This window comes from Schistocerca serialis, chromosome 2 (genome assembly GCF_023864345.2).
Source record: "Schistocerca serialis cubense isolate TAMUIC-IGC-003099 chromosome 2, iqSchSeri2.2, whole genome shotgun sequence".
NCBI classification, from domain to species: Eukaryota; Metazoa; Arthropoda; class Insecta; order Orthoptera; family Acrididae; genus Schistocerca; species Schistocerca serialis.
In genome coordinates this window covers 463,807,003-463,830,540 of record NC_064639.1, presented here as the reverse complement: position 1 = coordinate 463,830,540, position 23,538 = coordinate 463,807,003, and the positions used below count along the sequence as shown (strand labels likewise).

Below are 23,538 nucleotides of genomic sequence, written 5' to 3'. Positions count from 1 at the left end.
AAGTTCTACAAATGTAATTAATTAACACTGTTCTCTACTCAATATTGTCCACAGAACCCCTGTATTTACTAGAAGAAAATGTCAAAACTAAATGAAATCTTAGATTTCTTATGAATATAGAAAACACAACAAAATTACTACAAAACAGTTCCATATGTGTATGCATGTCCGTCTGTCCTGCCCCAGATGTTCCTATTTTAGCAGTTAGAGCTGTTAAATACAAAATCTTCATCTGTACTGGATAATGAAAACATAGCACATTTGAGCAAATCTATGTGCATCTCATATTTTCAGTACACATTTTTAAAAATACTTTACATATCTGACAGAGATTTTTGTTTAGAAAGAGAAAGAAAATAGCCAGAAATAAGTGCTAAAAGAGTATACCACAAGCTTAGCTGACAATTCTTGGTGTGGGTATTTCTTGAATATGAGTTTATCATGTGCTGCCCCAAGTCTCAGTGGTTCAAATGAGATGTTCAGCTTCACACGCTCCATGGACTGCAGTGCAATTTTTAGATCCTTGACACTTTTCTGCTGTTCAGTTAATATCTGCAAGAATCAATAGCAGTAATAATGATGCTAATAAGTGCAAAGCTCTTAATTAACCTTCAAATACTGCTTTTATTTGTAGACATTGCAATTCTGGGCTAATGTATCTCATTTTACTGTCTAATTTAAAGAAATCAAGTGCATGTACATATTAACATTAAACCACATAAATCATCAGTTCTGAAATTACACACACACACACACACACACACACACACACACACACACACACACACACACACAGAGTCAACATTAATACAATGTGCAATTACGTGTGGGCACATGCCAATGTCCACATGGCCTTCACAATCTAACCTCTCAGTCTCTATAATAGTAGGGTCCAGTTAATTTTCTCAGTATCAAAATTACATTTAGTCACAACTGATATTACAATAACTTACTTTAAATGGGCCTGTGGGGTCTTGCAGAGAAATGTGCAACTTCATTGTATAATTTCCCTCATTTCTCAACATAAATGATTCCATCACTAGCTGTCCTATGGGAACACTACTCCATACTAATTCTTTCTGCGTCGCAGCTAATGGCAATCTAGAAGTAGAATTCCTGCTCTGGGAGCTGCGTGAAGATGCAATTTCAGCTGACACACTTCCACTGCCATTAATAGCACCTACAAAAGATTACCATGGCAATAAATCAATTTCTGAACCCCACACATAAAATGTTGGAGATATTTAGTCATAATGTTTCTGACAAGTACTTTAATATTAGAGTGATCAAAACAATATTTAATTGTCTTCAGGTTAAGAACTTATTTAGCATTACTACTGATTCCAAGGAAGAGAGGAAAAATTGGTGTGAGTGTGAGGATCACAGTTTAACATCATACTAAACTCCCAAAACAGACAAGTGGTTACATTTTCCAGTGTTTTGTTATGTACCATGCACTGTTGTGGATGGTACCAATATGTTCGAAAATGCCGCACGCAAATGTTCCACTTTCCAGAGGACATATTTGGGTTCCATTGATCACAGAGATAAGGGGTCAAGTGTTTTGGACAGCCCTTGGACCAGTGACCATTTCTACACCTCTTGGAACAATGAGCATACTGTAGCTATCCTACAGTGCAGGATCAAAATTTAAGCATTGCACACTTCTTGTAGTCCAGGCAAATTGAGCAAATCATTTTGTTCTTTTGTATCAGGAATGGTTCAGGGTGGACCTTAGGCAGCTTATAAATGCACCACTTTGTCATGGCACTGCAAAAACCACTTTATTAACCTTCTTTTGCTCCATGAGCCGCAATTTTCTAAATACCTAGCCATAGTAAATGGCTCAAATTTTAACTCTATATTCTTTAGACATTCATCTAGAAATATCATTAACTGTTTCGGGAATTCATTACCTGTTACTGAGATACGCATGTAAAACCATGATTTTTGGCTACCAAAAGTATCAATTCTGAGGATAGCCACTTCTGTCATTTCCATTCATGGCAAATCATCAAAATGTTTATCATATGTTATTAAAAAGATGATGCTGGGGAACCCTGAAACTATTTACAAAACCACTATCCATTACTCAAGCCCCCAGAGGCTCACAGTTACCATATTGTCGCAGAAGACACTGAGTAGCACCATGGTGTAGTGGTTATGATACTAAACTGTTGCATGGAGGGTTGCGAGTTCAAAACGCACCTGGAATGTACAATTTTGATTTCTATATTCGGTTCGAGTACATTCTAGAAGTATCCAGAAATGTCAAGAATCATTGTACTGGAATGTTCTGTAGCTGTATATATACTGTGTGTGTTCTGGCCAGAGGCAATTCGCTCTGCGTTCTTGTATGTGCCAGTGCTGAATAAACCTTCATTAAATGAAGTTAGTATTCGTAATTCATCTAATTACACCTCCTTCTACATGACGTTATTCTGGTGGAGGCACTGGGTATTGGAACTTGTGATAGCACACATTATCAACGACACCGTGGCTCCCATCAGGCCATGACAGAGCCGTCGATTATGTGGTGAGAAACCTGAGTTCGAGCAATATCCATCAGATCACAATCTATCAATCTATCGGAGGCAGAAGAAGAAGAGGATGTTACGATGACAGCAACTATGTGCCACCACACGACACATCCTTCTCGGTTATCTGGTGACGATGGCCAAGATCCAAACAAGTGGCTGAAGGTATATAAGCTTATAGCCAAATTTAACAGATGGGATGACACCGTGTGTTTGGCTAGCGTATTTTTCTACCTGGAGGGCACTGCCAAGCAATGGTATGAGAACAACGAGAAGAAGTTCAAAAGCTGGGAAATATTCCAGGCGGAATTGCGCAAGTATTTCAGCGACACACAACAACAGAAGTGCAAGGCTGAAGATAAATTAAAGTGCAGAGCACAGCATCCAAGAGAAACTACAGCATCCTACATTCAAGATGTCTTGAAGCTGTGAAACATAGTGGATCCTAGAATGACGGAGGAAGCTAAGATTTCACGTGTCACGAAAGGTGTTGCTGAGGACATGTAGCAGCCCTACTACTGAAGGAAGTTTCGAAAGCAAACAACTTCATCAAATGGTGCCAGTATATCCACACAATGCCACAAAAAAGGATTACATACAAGAAATTTGAACAGTTTCCAAACGTCGTATCGATGTCTGTGATAGGGGAAGCAACTGATTTCACAAGTGTTATTTGTCAGATAGTGAGAGAGGAAGTTCAGAAGGCACTTGGATTGCACGGCAAGCAAAAAACCGAGATGCTTCAAGAGGTCATAAGGGAGTAAGTGGAACAGACATTGAACCCAATCTCATCTTTCATCTCCCTTTAAAACGGTGAAAAAGTTGAGGCCCAGGCAGAGTTACATTACTACAATGCAGCATGAGGAAACTGTTTTGGCATCAAGGAAGACTGAAATCTTGAGGACCCAGGATAACCAACCAGTATGTTTCCACTGTGGACGACCAGGACATGTGGTGCACTATTGTCGAGAAAGGCGGGGGATATTTGATGACGCCTGTGCCAGAAGACAGCAGACCAACCATAGTCAATGCCAACTCTGCGACGAAGAAGATGAACAAGAAGATGTGGGTGCAGGATGACATAGGTCACCATTGCCGCTAGCTAGCCGCTGGAGAGGACACTCCCCAACATGCCGATCGATGTCTTGTTAAGAAGCTCCAGCCGATCACCTAGCTGCCGCAACCTGGAAAAATAAAGGGTGCGACCTTCCTTGGAGGTAAGGCAGCCGAAGAAAAAAATCCTCCGTTGATCACTACAGAAATGATAGGACGTCGATATCCTCATGGACTGCCGAACAGCCCAAGCTCTTGTGGACTCTGGAGCATCATATTCAGTCATTTCCGAGAAATGCGGAAAACCGTATTCGTCGACAACAAAACATATCTGCTGAAGGTGGCTAATGGGAAGTACATAAAACCTACAGGAAGATGTACCATTCGTGTAGGTATAAGTGGCCATACACAGCCCTTAGAATTCATCATCTTCCAAGAATGCAGTCATGACATCATTCTTGGATGGGACTTTTTGAAAGTTTCTCAGGCAATTATAGATTGTGGTCACTCAAAGTTTATGCTAGACGAGATGAGATACTGTGGACAGGAAGATCCACATCCAAGTGTATGGAGAGTATGTGTGGTGGATGAAGTGATCATTCCTGCAGTCAGCACTAGAAAGGTAACTGTCACTTATCATGCCATGCATCAACCCACGGATCTTGTAATGGAATGTAAGAGAAGCATACCACTGAAGAATAACTTGGTCATCCCAGCCTTTGTCGTCTTGTTTAAGAATGGATTTGGTTAACTGTGGATAGTTAACTGTCGCCGAGTACTGCAGATCCTTCCAAGACACATCAGCGTAGCAAATGCTGAGCTGTTAATTGTAGAACAGCTGAGCATCATAGAAACCTCCCAAGCAGAGTCTGTGGGCGAAAATAGTGCTACCACTACAGGACAAGATCTTTTAGCTTGACTATCACCAGATCTCACTAAGAAACGACAGAAGAAACTACTTGCCATTCTTCAAGAGTTCTCTGAATGCTTCAATCCACAGGTGTAGAGCACATTAGACAAATCAACAGTGAAGTACTGGATTAGCACTGAAGACCATCAACCAATAAGCCAGAGAGCATACCGTGTGTCAGGAACAGAACGCCGAATAATTCGCAGTGAAGAAGAGAAAATGATGATGAATGACATCATTCAGCCTTTGCAGAGCCCATGGTCGTCACCAGTGGTTCTTGTCAGGAAGAAGGAATGCAGTTGGCACTTTTGTGTTGATTACAGGAAGCTTAATAAGATAACTAAAAAGGACGTTCACCCTCTTCCACGAACTGGGGATACTGGCAAATCGAAGTAGATGAGGCTGATCATGATAAAATTGCATTCATCAACCCTGAGGGCCTATATGAGTTTAAGGTAACGCCATTTTGTTTGTGTAATGCACCAGCAACCTTTGAATGGATGATGGATAATCTTCTAAGGCATCTGAAGTAGACAATGTGTCTTTGTTATTTAGATGACATTATAGTGTTCTCAGAGACATGTAAAAAGACTGAGTGAGGGCCATTCTTAAGTGTCTCCAACAAGGTGGACTGAAACTTAATCCAAGAAAGTGCATCTTTGGAGCAAAAGAAATGAAAATACTTGGACACCATGCGTCAAATGAAGGTGTGCGGCCAGACCCAGAAAAGGTGAGATCTGTAACGGAATTTCCTATTCCTAAAAGTATTAGTGATCTGAGAAGCTTCCTCGAATTATGTTGTTGTTGTTGTGGTCTTCAGTCCTGAGACTGGTTTGATGCAGCTCTCCATGCTACTCTATCCTGTGCAAGGTTCTTCATCTCCCAGTACCTACTGCAACCTACATCCTTCTGAATCTGCTTAGTGTATTCATCTCTTGGCCTCCCTCTACGATTTTTACCCTCCACACTGCCCTCCAATACTAAATTGGTGATCCCTTGATGCCTCAGAACATGTCCTACCAACCGATCCCTTCTTCTGGTCAAGTTGTGCCACAAACTTCTCTTCTCCCCAATCGTATTCAATACTTCCTCATTAGTTATGTGATCTACCCATCTAATCTTCAGCATTCTTCTGTAACACCGCATTTCAAAAGCTTCTATTCTCTTTTTGTCCAAACTATTTATCGTCCATGTTTCACTTCCATACATGGCTACACTCCATACAAATACTTTCAGAAAAGACTTCCTGACACTAAAATCTCTACTCGATGTTAACAAATTTCTCTTCTTCAGAAACGCTTTCCTTGCCATGTTCTTATTATTTTTTATCAAAGACTTTTGTATGAAAGCCAGGCCACTCCAAGAGTTGTTGAAAGCCAATGCTAAATTTATCTGGGGTGGTGCTCAACAACTTTTTTTCGATATGGTGCGAAAAGATCTGACGACTGACCCTGTACTTGGTCTGTATGTTGAGAGAGCACCTACAGAACTACACACAGATGCCTGCGGGTATGCGATCAGTGCTGTTCTGGTGCAAATTTCAGATGGAAAAGAGAGGGTTATAGCCTATGCTTCTAAGACACTTACTAAAGCCGAGAGAAACTACTCAACTACAGAAAGAGAATGTCTTCTTTTAATCTGGCCCATGTGCATATTTCAACATAATCTCTATGGAAGCCAGGTCATTCACAGGTGTTACAGACCATCATTCACTTTGTTGGTTGACAGGTCTTACGGATACATTAGGACGACTCACCAGGTGTGCACTATGTCTTCAAGAGTATGACATTAGCATAGTGTACAAAAGTGGAAGAAAACACCATGATGCCGACTGTGCATTTGGAAAGAGGTGGCTTCCCGCGACAACTAAACACATGCGCTTAGGTGTTCTACAGAAATTACATGACACACCTGAGGCCAGACATTAAGGATTTATTAAGACATATGATAGACAAGAGATTTTTCTGGCCAGGTTTATTTAGGAGTGTCTGTCACTATGTGTTGCACTGTCGAGAGTGCCAGAGGAGAAAGGCAGTTCCTAAGAAACCACCTGGCTGACTCATACAAATTCCACCAACCAAAACGCCTTTCCAGCGTGTTGGGATTAACCTCCTCGGAAATTCCCGATGTCTGCTAGTGGCAATAGATGGATTATTGATTGCACTGATTGTCTGACACACTATGCCATTACAAAAGCCGTAAAAACAGCCAAAGCATGTGAGGTAGCCAAATTCATCGTGGAAGACATTGTATTAAAACACGGTGTCCCAAGGTCGTTAATTACGGATCTTGTGACAGAGATACACTGTCGGTGCAACATGACTCATCACATGACGACTGCCTACCATCCGCAAACTAACGGGCTTACTGAACGCCTTAATAAGACCTTGGCTGACATACTATCAATGTTCGTTAATGTAGAGCAGAGCAACTGGGATGAGGTGCCACCTTTCGTGATGTTCGCCTACAACACCACCAAACAAGACACCAAAGGATTTACACCATTTTTGCTGGCGTATGGGCGTGAGGTGACAACAACAATGGATACTGTGTTTCCGTTACATCCTGATGATGTGGACGACAACTACATCAGCCAGGTGTTAACCAGATCTGAGGAAGCTCGGCAGTTAGCTCGACTCTGCACACTGCAGGCTCAAGAAAATGATCGCTGAAGGTATCATGCGAACCACCGTCCTGTTGTCTACCAGTCTGGCGACCTCGCCTGGATCTTCACTCCTGTTCGGAAGGTTGGTCTCTCCGAGAAGCTCCTCAGGTGCTACTTTGGACCTCATAAGGTTGTAAGGTTGTTAGACAGTTGTCTGATGTTACTTATGAAGTTGAAGATTTTGACCCAGACACAAGACGACGAAAAATCAGAGATACGTCCCACGTCCTTAGAATGAAGCCCTATAAGGATCCTGCAACCCAGAGTATATTTGACTCTCCAGCAACAGGCAACAAGTGGGAAAGGTGACAAAGAGCATAGTGGCAAAAGAAGTTCTAAGAAGATCACCACCAGGGTGAGAATCAGTCACAAGGAGTCACAGTATGCAGGACCGATGACTCATTCCCAGACTAGGAGGACGTAACACCGAGATGCTGATCTCTTACGGAGGGAGCAATGTCGCAGAAGAAGCTTCCATGGGGAAGTTGGTAGAGCATTAGGCTGTCATACCATGGGTTCTGGGTAGAGGGCGTCAGCTGTCGCCGTATTCCCGCTCCGTTCTCGTAAGCGAGACTGAGCAGCGAGAATGCTGCCTGCGAGATTATCATGTTCCGAGAGTGCAGTCTCAGTAACGAGGTAACCTGACAGTCTTTCGCAGGCTCTGTAGCTACATACTTGGAACACTTGAAGGAAACTACCACCTTTTGAGTTGTTCCACTTTTCTGGTAAGAGGTGCTTCATGTATTAATCACTGTATGTAATTACTGTTTGTTATTATCTGATACCCTTCTGCTAACCATCACCGCCTTGCAATTTTATTTTTATATGCTGTGTTTTCTGACTGAAAATATACAAATAACATCCACAGACATAAGAAAACTACAAAAAGCCGGATCCACCTGATGCTATAGCTGAAATAACATGAAGACTGCGATGCTTGAACTCAACAAAGAGAAATGCATTATGGAATGATGTTCTGAGGTAACTCATCTCTTAGAAAGAAAGTATTGATTGCACAAAAGAGAGCAGTAAAAATAATATGCGATGTTCACTCACGGAAATCATGTAGGCACAATAACCTTCAAGGAGGTTGGCATTTTAGCTGTGCCGTCAAAATACATATATTTGCTAATGACATTCGTCATGAACAGCCCATCACAGTTTGAGAAGAAAAGTTATGTCCTTAGGGTGAACACTAGAGGGAAAGAAGATCTTACCCATTATTAAAGCTATCAGTGGCTCAGGAAGGAGTTCAGTATGCAGCAACAAACATCTTTGATAACTTTCCCAATAACATAAAATGCCTGGCCTGGGAGGTAGCAAAGTAAGTTTTAAATTGAATTTAAAAATAAAAATGTCTGGCAGGTAGCAAAGTGAGTTTCAAATGTAACTTAAAAATCACTTCTCCTGGACAACTCCTTCTGTTCCATTGATGAATGTGTATTGAAAAGGTGCTAGCCAGAGAAAAAAACACGCTCTTTCCATATCATTTCCATAAAAGAATCATTCAAATGATCTATCGAACATTTAACTAATTGACCAAACCAAAGACTGTTGTGGCAACGGTCGTACAATAGCACCCAAAAGAAAAACGATTTAGAGCAGCAGCTGGGGATCTGTTCCACCTGCTAAACTGTACGTTGATATTATTCTGTTATTTAGTGAAGAAGTCGCGTCTTATACACACCCAATTTTCTTCTACTCAATCTATGTAAACGACCGCAGCACACAATAATAAATTCATTTAATTAAAAGAAAGTGTGCATACTCAAAACGAATAATGTACAATATAGTTTCACAAATTAATCTGAAAACTTAATTCAGCAGTCCTATTTCTGAAGATATTGCACTGCAGTTGAGTCTGTTCTCCTGTTAGTAGCACAGTAATACAACAACTTACATTACTTAGTATGAAGTACGTAATATCCACAGTATAGTTGTGCAGTCATTACTTATCAATTTTCAATATTATATTTGATTACGTACACACCTCAGAAAACCAGTTGTCAGTTACTTTTGCTTCTGTGCTTCAAATTTAGCTTATTTGGTTCTCTTATTGTTATCGATGTTGAGAATATCATTAACGCCATCGGAATCTAGACAACTTCTTTTCGGAGTCAGTATCTTACCTGCCTTACTAAAATTCCTTTCACTTGAGGCACTACTGGCAGGTATACAGAAAACGTCTTTGCTGAGTTTCGACAGGGCACACGTATTTATTTTTCACCATGAAAGAAGATCTGTGAACTCATCGTTTGGACCCTCCATGTTCATATATTTCTCAACCTCATCTTTCAATTTTGAGGTGGGTGTTCGCCAATTTTGAGATTTTTTTGTGGGAGAAGGCACGAAATCTTTGGCTACGTTCACATCAACAACATTATTTAACATTTTTCGCACATCTTGATGAAAGTTTCTCTTCTTTCTTCGGGAAAAACCAATAGTTCCTTGAAACAGGGATGCAAGAACGTTGCCACGTAATGAATGTCATGTAGTTCATTTAGAACTTTGTGTTTTATAAACAGTTTTACCCTTTCATTTAGTACACACTGTCACAGCGTCGGCTCCAGTTTTGCAGATACCTACGAGTTTCAAAATCCACGGCACTACAAATGGTATTGTTGGCTCATTGTCTCCTTCCAAAACGTCCATGGCCTCTTTGAAAACCTTCAGAAATGGAATACTGCTTTCCTTAGTCGCATTCTGATACGTCGTCTTCATCTCGTGTTTGTTTGAATCACGCAAAACGGTCTCTATTTGATCTTTCTGTGAATGGAATGAGTCTAGCATCATGTACACATTGTTCCACCTGATTTCTACATCATAGTGTAAGGTTTTATCTAATCTCGTGACTAAGCCAGATCGTTTCATAAAGCCTACCAGTTTATGTACAGTCAGGATGGAGTCACACACTGCAGGAATCTCATCCATTAAGAAACCTTCATTGAATGTGTGCCTCAGTGCTTATTAATGCAGTGCATCACACATGGGGGTCGTTTGTGTGTTTCTAATGCTTTCTTGGTGTTAGCTCCCTGATCTGCAACTAACGTAACCTGTCTTAGTTCCAAGGACGTTATCTGCAACTCTGCCATTTGTTCATGTATTTCCATAATGATATGTTCACCAGTCGTGGCAACATCAGGAGACCTCGTAGTTAAGAGTGCACTGTTTTTTCACCAGCTGCGACATAGTCGCGTATATGAACAGTGATCCAAAACTGTCAAATGTTTTTTAGTTTCCATTTGTCCATCGACTCATCAATGTAGCTGGATGTGACAGTCAGGTAATGGGTCCTACGATAACTGTCTGTCCACAGATCGCACGTCATTGAACACTGGTTTTTACCAATTGCGTCTTTCACTACTGGAATAAGTTCACTCCTGACTTGATCAGCCAATTCCTTAATATGTCGTGCTATAGTCCTTGGGGAAGGTAGCATGTCTTGGGTAGGCTTACCTTAAATTTTTCCCAACTGGAACTGCCACTCCTTACTCCCACTTCATTTATCAGAATGTACGTCCCATCAGCAAGTTTCTTCAACACAACATCTTTTGTGATGGTAGTCATTGCACTGGTCCCGGTTCAGCAACCACTCATGCTGAGTTTAATCCCATGACAATTTACTGCCTACCGCGAAGTTACGATAATGCGAGTCTCTTGGCCAGCTCGCGCTCTCACAGTTTCGGGCCGGCACGTGTCCTATTTGACAATCCTCGTCTCAGCTCAGTATCGTAGCGTGACGTCAGTCATCCCCACCTCACGCCTCTGTGCCAGCGATAATGAGCTGCATACTCAGCGAGAAGCGAGCGAGATTGAGCAGCATTTTGACGTGCTCTAGTTCCGGGTTCATACAAAAATAATGACAATCTTTTTTTGACTGTATTATGCATGGAAGTGTTATATGGGACTATGTGTGATGCAACTGTACCTTTATTCTACTGTTCCAATTGTTTATGTTTATTCTCTGAAACTACAAATGTATTAGCTGCTCCATAACGAATGGTGTCTGTTCGGTCACACATGTCCGAGAGAACACGCCACCTATCTATAAAAACGTACTCTACAGGGTTGCTACTTTCAATTAACAAAGTGAAAGCATACCGCCAAAAGAAAACTGGAGGTATGGATTTAAGAAACTGCAACTGACCCAAATGAACTGGATCATATATGATAGGGAGTAGTTGGCAATATACAAAGCAGTCATATACCTCTGTCCACAAATAAAAGCATGACCACTGACTATTTTTACAGATCACAAACCTATTACCTTGACATTCAGAAAGGAGTGTCAGATTATAGACTATAGAGAACTACCTGTGGGGCAAGCCAAGGACCCATAACTGTTAAATGACTCATCCACAGGACAAACTCTAATTAATTCCAGTGTACAAGTTCAAGCAGTGGAGCAACACAAACCATTACCATACATTTTACAGAAGTTCCAAAAGGTGGTCTTCAAGACCAGCCATGGCCCCTCTCACCCAGAAGCCAGAACTCCTATGAGATTACTTACATACTGTTTCCTGTGGACTGCTATGAAGGAAGACACATGCAAGTAGCCAGGTTCCCACATTCCATGCCAATAAAGTAAAGTGGGCAGTCATGTAAACGCTGAGATTGTTAACTTCAAAGGTACACCATTTAGATTCACGCACACTCATGTTGATGTTGTAGGACGTCTTCTGCAGTCAGATGGATACAACTACTTATTCAATGCCACAGACAGCTGTATAAGGTGGATGAAGGGAACAGCATTAATAGAAATATCGATGAAACTATGGCAAAAACATTTGTGTATACTTTGATTGCATGCTTTGGGCATTCTCTCCATGTTATGACACAACCAACTACTGTCCTGCCATAATGGTATGTCAGAACAGTGGCACAGAACCTTGAACATGTCATTAATGTCTCACCAAGAGAAATGGACAGACACAGTACCCTTATGCTGCTAGACCTTCAAACAACGTCCACACCCAACATTATGGTGTCCATGGCAACAATGGTTTATGATGAAACTCTACAGATTTCAGTGGACTACTTAGTGGCAGCATCACTGTCAGATACAGAGGAACTTCCTGAGTTGGTGCTGCAGTTAAAGCACCACTGCATAATATGTATGCTGCCTGCCCTCTTCTCTCCATGGCAACCATCAGGTGATTGAACACAAAGATTTGAAGAGTTGCTCACATGTGATGATGTGAATGGACTTAATCAAGTCGTCCCTACTGCCACCGTACATAGGCCCTTTTCTGGTGTTGAGCAGAGGTATTGATACCATAAACCTATTGTGCAAAGGCACGCCATCGAAAGTATCAACTGAACGGATCAAAGCAGCACGGATTTTACCTGAAACCATGCTGCGCACCACGCCAACATTCCAAGTACAAGTCCAGGATAGGCAAGTCATGCTTCGCAAACACCAACAGACCACTCTCCACAACAGAAACCATACTGAAACAGAAGCTGGCAGTGTCACCATCACTGTGACACTTGACCCACACAACACCCAGTCAGCGGATCAAGTTCAAGGGTCAAGATATCCCTGGTGCCACTTTACTGTAAGTTCTGTTGTTGACATTTTTTCTGTTCTTTTATTCTTATCGATTTGTAACTTTCGTAATCAGTAACAAAGAATTCTTTAAGTTCTGGAATAATGTACAGTCATTTATGCAGATGATTAATGAAGTTACAGAATGTTACGTTGTGAGTGTTTCTTCAGAATGCAAAACAATGTTCTAATACTCTGCTGAATGAGGGACAAAGATGTATCTTCCAAAGCACTGACATTAGTTTGTTTTATTTGTTTGAGAGTTGTAAAATAGTGCAACAAACAACAACCTACACCAAGCATCACAGACAAACATACATTACGTGAATATTTCTATTTCATTCTAGTTCTTAAACTTTGACTTGTGAAGATCATTCACTAATATTTTTCCATATAACACTTGTAATTATGAACATATGATTATACAGAGGCATAGTGTCCATTTTTAAAGAAGTAATAAATTGTGGCAGAACAAAGAAGATTGATCAGCACTATTGTTAACTATTAATACAAATGATTTGGATGAATTATACTCACCCTGTGTGGAAACTCCATTACTTGAAAGGACTTTCTGTGAACATGGATCATTCCTAATTTGAACAGGAAGATTCTTATTCTTTCCTTCCATGTGTTGTTCTTTTGCTGCAGCAACTTTCCCATAAATGTCTATTTTGAACAGTTGACCATTTGGTTGAATTTCAACAAAGAGCAATCTACAAAAGGTTAGTTAAATAAATATGGCAGAATTATCATGCATAAAATGAATTATTTAATTTTGTTTTCACTTACCTGAGGACACTTTTTAATGTCGGTTGTGGCTGGAAAATAATATCAACAGATGATTTTTGTTTCACTGTTACCACCAAGTGTTTTGGTTCAACTTGTATAATGTCATCGTGAACTTCCTTGAAACGCTCATCAACTATCTTTAGAGACAGATTCAGTGGCATTGCTCCATCATTTTTTAAGGAAAAAGACTGTGTCACCCTCTGACCAACATCACACACCAAGTTGATAGGAAGACTTTTCCTTAATAACAGCAATCTAGTGCGGGCAACGTGTCCTAGTAAACTCAACTTTTGAAGAATCTTCCTTTCAGTAGAAGGTAAATTCAGCAAAACTTTCAGTTCACTAGACAACTCAACAGTTTCTGTCTGTGCTGAAACAAATACACGTAAATATTTAAGTATATCAAATCTCAAATTTAGAGCTTCTCAGATATTTAATATTAAAGACAGCACGTACAGCACTGCTGTCATCAACTATGAAGAGGAAAAATTCATGTTTCTGTTATATTTCGATACTTACCAGCAGATGCAAAAGATGATTTGGAATTGTACAAAGCAGAAAGCCAAACAAAGGTCATTTTTCCCTTAAATTATTAATGGTAGCTTTCTGAATTAAAATAGATCTGAAACCAGTTTGACGTGTCTGTTCAGTGTGTACATTTGAGATGGTAACAGATACAAAAACATGGTAATTAAAAAGAACCAACCACAACTGCATATAGGCTACTGCCAGCTCCCACCCAGGGAGGAATTCATGTACCCTTGCTGTTTGCACTAGTATAATTGCATCGTCATATGTGACAATCATTCAAAGTGTGTATGCATAGTATGTCTGAGATGGGTCATGGGAACCAGCCCAGTATTTACCTCAGTGAATGTGGCAAATCACCTGAAAACCACATCCGAACTGGCTGGCACACTGACCCCTGTTGCCAATCCATAAATTCATTAAAGGGCTGAAATGCTTCCCTGTTTTACAGCAGCAGGCACTTTAGTGCACTTAGCTGCTTGGGCTCATTAAAATCTCCATGTTTCCACTAATTAAATGAAGAGGTATTTTTCATTATGGGAAAGGAAAATAAATTTTAAACAGTAATTAATACCATGAATACATTTACAACCCTTTAACATTCAATTACATGACAGAGCTGGTGCATGTGTGAACTGTGAATTAATCCTCTTCTACAAAAGAAAGAGAATATGAGTCACTATATTGAGTATGTTCTTTTCCCAAGCTTGTCAGTGTCTCACTAACACACATGAAATAAAGAAATTTTTCTGAAAGTTTCCAACAGAAATGAATAAGCAGTGACACGACCTAACCAGAATAAAAATAATTACTATCATCCTAATAGCATGTACAAGAGTAAGTCAATTATTATCCGCAATCTAGTTATATTTTTGTTTATTTTGGTAGTACTGCCGTTTTATGTTGATGATGCATGCTTTGTTTAATTGTTGTTATATCTTTGCAATTTTCAAGTTACTAGGTTAGTTTTGTTATCACTGCCATTTTGTTAATTATGGCTGCTGTGCTGTCTATTTGCACCAAAGAACAGCAACATTCAGGGATCCGTTTTTTTGTGGTCGGAAGACACATCAGGGGCCAATATTCATCGAAGACTTTCAGTACAGTATGGGAACAGTGTTTTGCCACAGTGAAGTGTTTACGAATGGACTGAAAAATTTCGAAATGATCGCACAAGTGTTACGCACGATGGAGGAGCCAGACTACTGTTTACCACCACATATGAAGAAACCATTCAGCGTTCACGTGCAATGATTCTCTTACACAGACGATTAACTACTGATGAAGTGGCATGGCACATCATCTGCGAATTAGTCACATTTCTGCCTACAAAATCATCCACAACAGACTTGGGTTTCATAAAGCTTGTGCAAGATGGGTCCCAAAACAACTGACACAACTGCATAAACAAACACGCTTCGACATCTGCAAAAAATATTTGGATCACTATGGTAACACAGGGGACAGCTTTTTAGACAGGATCATTACTGGTGATGAAGCATGGATACATCATTACGAGCCGGAGAGTAAATGGCAGAGTATGGAATGGAAACATCCAAATTCGCCTTGCAAGAAAAATTCAAGACCCAACCATCCGCGGGAAAACTTATGCTTACAGTTTTTTGGGACACGAAAGGTCCAGTACTGAAACATTATGGGGAAAGGGACACAGCAGTAAACAATGTACGTTACAGTGAGATGCTTACTCCCAGGTTAAAGCCTGCAATTCGAAGCAAATGCCGAGGATTGCTGTCAAAAAGTGTTGTGTTGTTGCACGACAATGCCCGTCTGCATACTGCTGCCCCTCACTGCTGAAACACTCCAGAAACTCAAATTTGAAGTACTGGATAATCCTCCATATAGTCCCAATCTTGCCCCTTCTGACTATCACTTGTTTGATCCACTCAAACAGGCATTAAGGGGCCGTCGATTTGCCTTGGACGAAGCAGTGAAAGAAGTGGTGCATTTCTGGCTCACAGCTCAACCATGAACCTTCTTTTATAAGGGCATCAGGAAGCTTGTACAAAGATGTACCAAGTGTGTTGAAACGAAGGAGACTATGTCAAAAAATGATGTTCTTGTAAGTTTCTTATTTGATTACAATAAAATTTTATAACTACTTTGCGGATAATAATTGACTTACCTTTGTTATAGCCCACATGCCTTAATAACAGATGCAGTTCCTTGTGGTATAGACTACACAAGATTCTGGTTGAAGGAAGAAATCAATGATTAACCATGCCTGTCATAAAATGGTTCAAATGGCTCTGAGCACTATGGGACTTAACATCTGAGGTCATCAGTCCCCTAGAACTTAGAACTACTTAAATCTAACTAACCTAAGGACATCACACACATCCATGCCTGAGGCAGGATTTGAATCTGCGACCATAGCGGTCACGCGGTTCCAGATTGTAGCGCCTAGAACCGCACGGCCACCCATGCCTGTCATAACTTACACTTTTCAACAAAAGTGAAACAATCCCATATGATGGTCTGCAGTGCTCCACAGGATTCTTAGGAGTAGCATGGGAACATGCTACTACTATTATACTCTTAGGCCAACTGAAGATGTTCGTAAGTGTATAAAAAGCTAGAGAATTTCCACTGTGTGCATTTTGAATTTGGTTGTGCAGAGATGATGTCAGAAGTGTGAGCACAATATGTCTGTAACATGTAATGCTGCCACAAGTCTTCACTTGCTGTGGGGAGGTGGCATTTATACTTTGGAATTGCAGCTTGCCAGTGTTTTAGAAGGTACAGAGCAAACACTTCTGTCTACAATGACAAGACTCAGAAAAAGTTGAAAGAAGCCAAGGAGAAACGACATTTTCTTATGCACTTCACTTCAGATACATTGTTGCAAGTGACAAGAGATATGTCACCTAATGTTGTAAACATTAAATACAAGAATTACCAATACAGAAGGAGTCTCTAAAAAGGCAATTATGTCATTTTGTAGAGAGTTGGCATAGACATGAGCTCTCTTAACAGTCCTTGATGCACTGCACATGGAAAGAAAGTCACACGGTACAAGGAGTGGCACAGCATAGCAGGCCCACAGCTTCAAGAAACTATGAGAATGCGACTGTAAGAAAATAATCAAGATGAATGTGCTCAAAAACAATGTCAGGGTGACTGATCATTAGTGAAGTTGATTTGGTTACAACCTGTAACCAAAGACCCTTTCATTTCACATCAGGCTTGTTGTTTCATGTAGACTTACATATTTTTAATAGTAGCATTAGCAGCAGAAGGCTTTTCAGATCATTCCAGATCTTTGGACAATACTGTCTGTTCCCCCTGCCATGCAAGCACAATTTTTGCCTAATATCCTGGAGAACTCACATCCTGGGAAGGCAGGAGTCATTGTTATCATTTAATCAAAACCACTCCAGTTGGCAATTAAGCTGCACTTCATTTTTGCAGTTAGTTTCAACTAACTGATTAAACATTTTCAAGTAGGTGAAAGAATTTTATTTAGTTTCCTTAGCTGCAAAACAACAAAGATAATAGCACAGGAATTTGAAACTGATTCACAAATGAATCAAAACTGATAAGACAGATAAAAAACAGGTTAACTGACAGAAAGGTTTCATTTAACTAATGAGCCATCATCAGTTGTGGAAGAATCCTCCCACCTGAATATAACATCAGGTTACCAATCTGCAAAGTCCCACATATTAATAGTGCTGGTAGTATTTTAATACTCAATAAGGTGGTGGGGTAAAACACGAAAACTCACTGTACAGCAAGTAAATGAAGCCATTACAATTCAAAATGTTTATCCTTTCTGATATGTTTGCTGATGGCAGAACAAAATACTTCCATGTAGCAATGATTGAACAAGTTTATTTATGAAAGATTAATAATATGTCTAATCAGATGTGGATTGAAACACAGCATAAAATACATCACTTCGTGAAACAGCACACTAGTACTTCTGACAGTTGACGGCTGATTACATTGTCATAGAGTCTAACTCGATTAAACACATACTTTACTTTTACAAAGTCACATAAGGAGCAAAACTGTACACATCTGGAGTGTTGAGATATGAAAGTTGAATAGGAATAAATTTACAAGTCCACAAGCCTGCATATGGCAACAGAGTAGCTCTTTTCTTTGGTGAGACGGCTGCATAAACTTAGTCCACAGCTGGCAGCTCCAAGGGTCTCGAAGTCAGACGTAAATGACAGCAATGTCGCGGAGACGGCTCTTGAGTGAGAATCTTGACTGATGGAATCCTTGCTGAATTGGCAACTGGCTCAGGAAACCTCACTCTGAGCGAACTGGTCTGATCACTGCTCTAAATATCACTTAGCACTAGGATACAGCTAGACCTATATTCAATCTTGTGTCTTGCAGAAGAGAACAGGTCCGTTCGGCCTGTGGTCTCCACTGGCGCTTGGGTCGCTGGGTTGTGGACAGTCAGAGCAAGGCTGCCAATCTTCTGGAAACTTGTCCTCTGTGTGTTAGGTACCTTGCAAGCAATGATGTGGTGATGGTTTCTGAAACCACAGACATTAAGCCTCGGTACAGCACCTTCAATGAAAAGGTCCAGTTAAGATCATCAGAAGAGCACTACAGATCTCACATAGCCCCTGCACACTCTCTCTCTAGTAGTAGTCCCCATGAACTCAACATTATACGCACTTCACAAATGTGCATAATGATTCGTCTGACCAGATGATTAATTTAAAGTCAACATTTGCTGCATCTTTGCCAACTGTAATTAGATATGTTTGTTTACATAAATAGGCAAAGGCCTGTTGGATGTCACTTTTCCACATATTTATATGACAGAAGTGAAACATGTAAGGAAGAAATTGTATTGACACCCTGCAGCAAATTCTGCCTTGTACCAAAGCAGCTTTCATCTATGAGCTTAGATTGACAATGACAGTCTAATTTATCAAGACCATCTTGCCGTCACAGTTCTGACTTGAAGCAGGAATACACCTGCCACATTAGCCACTGTCTTCAGACATACCAAAGGTCTTCATAAGAACAGTCATGGTCCGTGCCTGCTCCACTGCACCCATGTTACCTAAGTCACATAGTGAACGAAACATGTATTTACTGCACCATCTCCACATGCAAAACTGTTTGTTTGTCATCACTTTTTAAGCACTTGGCACCATCTCCACTGTGTTTCATATTATATATAGGTGCCTGAAGTTTGTGTTAGTGTTGAGATTCCAGATCATTATTTTGTATAACGAGATTATGGGTGTAATTATTCATAATGTCTTAATAATTCATACTCCTGTAGCGAACAGCGCTTGTTTAACAACTTCTCACTTCCAGTAAAATGTAGTACAATCCTTCTTGGTTAGGTTTTACTTGGTGAACAAATGTTGCCCTGTGTCCAGCAGAAATCAATACCAGCAAATTTTATTGTATTGGCAAGACTTCATTCTTTGCATCACATCCCAAATTTGGGATTGTTATTGGAGTGTGTCCATCTGCCTTACAAGAAATTAATCACTTGGTTTCATGTTGTAAGAACTGTGATTTTTAAAGAGATTTCTTAAAAGTTACTACATGTCACATTATTTTTGATTTGTTCTCCTCCTGCTCCCCGTCGTCGTCGTTCAGCCCAAAGACTTGTTTGCCACAGCTCTTCACACTAGTGTATCTAGTACAAGCCCCATTACTTTTGCATAGCTATGCAAACAAAATCCAACCGAAATTGATTCCCATTTCAAACTGTTGACATCTACAACTTTAACCCCCACACCAGTTCACTTCATTTTTAAAAAAACACCACCACACCACCCACAACCTCTTGTTTGTCTGTACTCTTTTTATCATCCACACTTCAGTTCCATAGGACAAATACTTTCAAGATAGACTTACACCTTACATTCAATTATTCACCAGGCACAAGATATGCTCAACATCCAGGCTATTACTGATGCAGTAGCAGCACCAGAGTGAACTTTTTAGGCACAATTAATATCAACACTGTGCTGAAAACTGGTAAACTTAAACAGCTGATTTACACACTCAAATCCTAGCAATCCAGAAACATGCTCGTGCTCCCAGTCATAGTGAGAAAAAAAGAAATCCTCAGAGTAGAAGGCTTGAGAAATACTAGAGGAAACAACAAACAAGGTTCTCAAACACAGTGTAAAAATCTTATTAGTCAATTTTAATGCACAACTTGGCATGGAGAAGAAATACAGATCAATAGTGTGATTTCATCCAGTGCATCAGAGGACAAATAAGAATGAAGAATGTCTAATAAGCTTCTGTACTCATTTGAACTGAATCTTATGCCTACAAGGTTTACGAGACCTCTTTGCAAAAAAGAAAACCTAGAGGTCACCTAATTCACTATTAGGGGAATTCCATGTGGCATTTTCTATAAAGAATACACACGAGATTCAAAATGTTAGAGAACAGAAGGGAATTGTCGTTTCAGATCACTACTTAACAAATATCAAAATTAGGTTCCAAACAAACAGATCCAGACCTAACAGGAAACTATTTCAAAGAGTTTATACAGACTCCCTGAAGGAAAATGCTGAAGTTTTCGCTTGTGACATACAAGAAATACTAGAACAAAATTCCAAGGAGTGGCCAGGCTTTGAAGACATTACAAACATCAGCCTTGAAATTAAAACACACAGATGGTGGAACATAACATGTAATGGAACTAAACGAACCAAAGTATGGAATCACTGGAATGGGTGCCAAATAGCTTAAAGATCGGAGTCCTTCCAGAAGATACAAAAATCACTTTAAAAAACAATTCATAACAAAAGCAGATTCATAGAAATAGGCCAGAAAAACAACACCCAAAATTTCTACAAGACTCACACGAGGACTTATCTGGCAATATATCACGAGAACAGTGTTTTTCTCATATTAGTGGGTAACTAGAACAAACAATACAGGAAACTGCACAATACTAGCTGATTACTTTCAAAATTTATTGAACTGTGATACTGCAATGGAAAAATTGCATTTTGAAAAACCTGTACCAAATCATGACACTCATCTGCCAACAATTCAAGAAACAAGATACCATTCAATCACTCAAAAATAGAGTGCCTGGAGAGGATTGTATAGCTGCAGAAATGTTACAAACAGGAGATGACTTCATAAGAAGAATTCATGTACTTTTAGCAGAAACATAGAAACTGAAATGATTCCAAAGGACTGGAAGAAAGCTATTATACAGCTGTTGCACAAAACGTGATAGAGCAGACCCCAATGACTACCGAGTGAAGCGTACAGCTCATTTTTCATATGGTTTTGAAGCTCATTTTGATTGCTTGATTAATTGTCAAGTCTTTAGGTAGGACCGATACCTGCATCCATTCATTGGTAGGAACATATATAGTCAATTCATTTGGTTGCAATTAGGACGTTTTGTTTAATACAATTGAATATGAAAAGAAGTAACAAATACAAGGTGTATCGAAAAGAATCATCCGATTTAAAAAAAATAATAACTATTACGTTATTTGAGATATGCGCACCAACAGCATACTGATGGAAAGAGCAAACATTCGAGTTTTACATGGTTCCTGCTACGTAGTTCAGTTCTAATAAAAGCTCTTTGTAAAGGTGACAAACTAACGTTTTGGAGTTCTTCTTGGCAAGATGGAGGAAGACAGTTTTCTTCCAAGCTTAGTGTTTAGTGACAAGGCAAAATTCCATTTAAATGAAAAGGTGAACTGTTATAATGTGAGAATATGGGGTGGGGAACAACCTTATGAAGTTGTACAACATGAGAGGGACTCTCCAAAATTTAATGGGTTTTGAGCAGTTTCATGGGAAAAGGTGTATGGTCCATTTTTCTTTGCTGAGAAAACTGTTACAAGAAGTACATATCTTGATATGCTTGAGAACTTTCTTTTACCACAGTTGGAGACTGATTCAAACCACTTCATTTACCAACAGGATGGGGCACCACCACACTGACATCTGGAAGTGCGGGAATTTTTAAATCAAAGAATTATGGAATGATGGATTGGCCGCACTGGACCAAATGATTCAGCCTTATACTACTGGCCTCCAAGGTCACCAGACCTGACTGTATGTGATTATTTCTTGTGGAGGGTTATAAAAGACTGTTTATGTCTTATCAACAACAATGAATGAACTGAGATATTGCGTAACAGCAGCTGTGGAAGATGTAACTCAAGAGCATTAATTGGCATTGATTGGTTATTAAAGTATAAAGTAAAACTAGATTTTGATACTAAAGTACTATATTTGACTAATGAAGAGCCTACGTATGGTGTGCCCTTTTAAAGTAAACTGTCTAGTAGATGATAATGAGTTGTCATTAGTTGCTACTGCTCAAATATTGAATAACGATAAAGCAGCAGGAAATCGTGTTGAACTAAATGAGCAAATAAGGATCAAAACCGAGGAATCTGTTCTACTAACAGAACAAAAACAACAACATGATTTATGTAGGATTACATTCAAACATAGTGACTCTTTTTGTGATAAACCAGAAGTAAAGGGTAAATATGTTTGTTAGTTTAAGATAACAGATAATGAATCTTCTAGACCCAAAGAAAGAAGAGGGCTCAAGAATTTATGGTTTCAGTAAAGATCTTACACTATTGTCTTTTGTTCCAATAAAATCTACGGAAGTTATGATGCTTTCTTCAATGCACCACTCTGCATATATCAATGAAAAAAGCAACAAACCAAAAATTATTCATTTCTATAATGCCACAAAATCTGGCATATACACTCTAAACGTGAAATGCAGCAACTACTCAGCTGACCACCGAACGAGGAGGTGGCCACTGGCAATGTTTTACTTCCTAATATCAGTGAGCTGCATTAATGTCTATGAAATGAATTTACCTAAGAGCACAACGTCAAGATTTGATTTCATGAAGAGCACTGGAATGAGCTCCATCAGTAGACATACACAGAGAAGGCTCCAGATTCCAAACTTACCGGACGAACTTAGGAAAACTATTTCAAATATTTTTGGTGAAGAGCAGTGAGATGGTCATCCACCAAAACGGCAACAAATAGACATTTTAGACAAGAGAAAAAAACTGTTGTTACTGTCCCTACACATCCAACACAATGATTGCATGCAAGTGTGTGAAATATGATAAACCCAGTTGCTCCACGAAAATATATAAAATATATGCAGAAAGTTTGTAATTTTTTTCTTTACTTCCATGTATATCAAAATATCTGAGAAAACATGTCAACTTGACAAACTTCTTCATTGGAAACATTAATGTTTCATTTGTTGAATTTTTCAAAAGAATAATAAAGTTTATAAACTATTTCATGAAGAAAAGATGGATAATTTTTAAATATTTTAATGCAAATTATGATTTAAACACAGAAAAAATATTAGTATTAATATTTCATCAGGCTTTTAAACTGCTATTTATTTTCAATATCCACTAAAGTGGGTATAAATTGCAAACTTTGGCAATCTTAGTCTCCCATACAGATATTACCATTAGCACACATTTTTTACATGTTACCAAGTAAGGTTTAAGAA

The 23,538-nt window shown here is 39.5% G+C and overlaps 1 protein-coding gene across 2 annotated transcripts in view; it reads right to left on the bottom strand.

The window, feature by feature from the left end:
• Positions 1-23,538, bottom strand: part of LOC126457369 (uncharacterized) — a 335,229-nt gene that overhangs the window by 47,385 nt on the left and 264,306 nt on the right. For both annotated transcript variants that reach the window (XM_050093612.1, XM_050093613.1), the window contains exons 14-17: positions 13,506-13,875; positions 13,254-13,429; positions 954-1,180; positions 388-552 (exon numbers count right to left, since the gene is read on the bottom strand). In XM_050093612.1, coding sequence (XP_049949569.1) covers positions 388-552; positions 954-1,180; positions 13,254-13,429; positions 13,506-13,875 — 938 coding nt within the window. The remainder of the gene's footprint in view (positions 1-387; positions 553-953; positions 1,181-13,253; positions 13,430-13,505; positions 13,876-23,538) is intronic.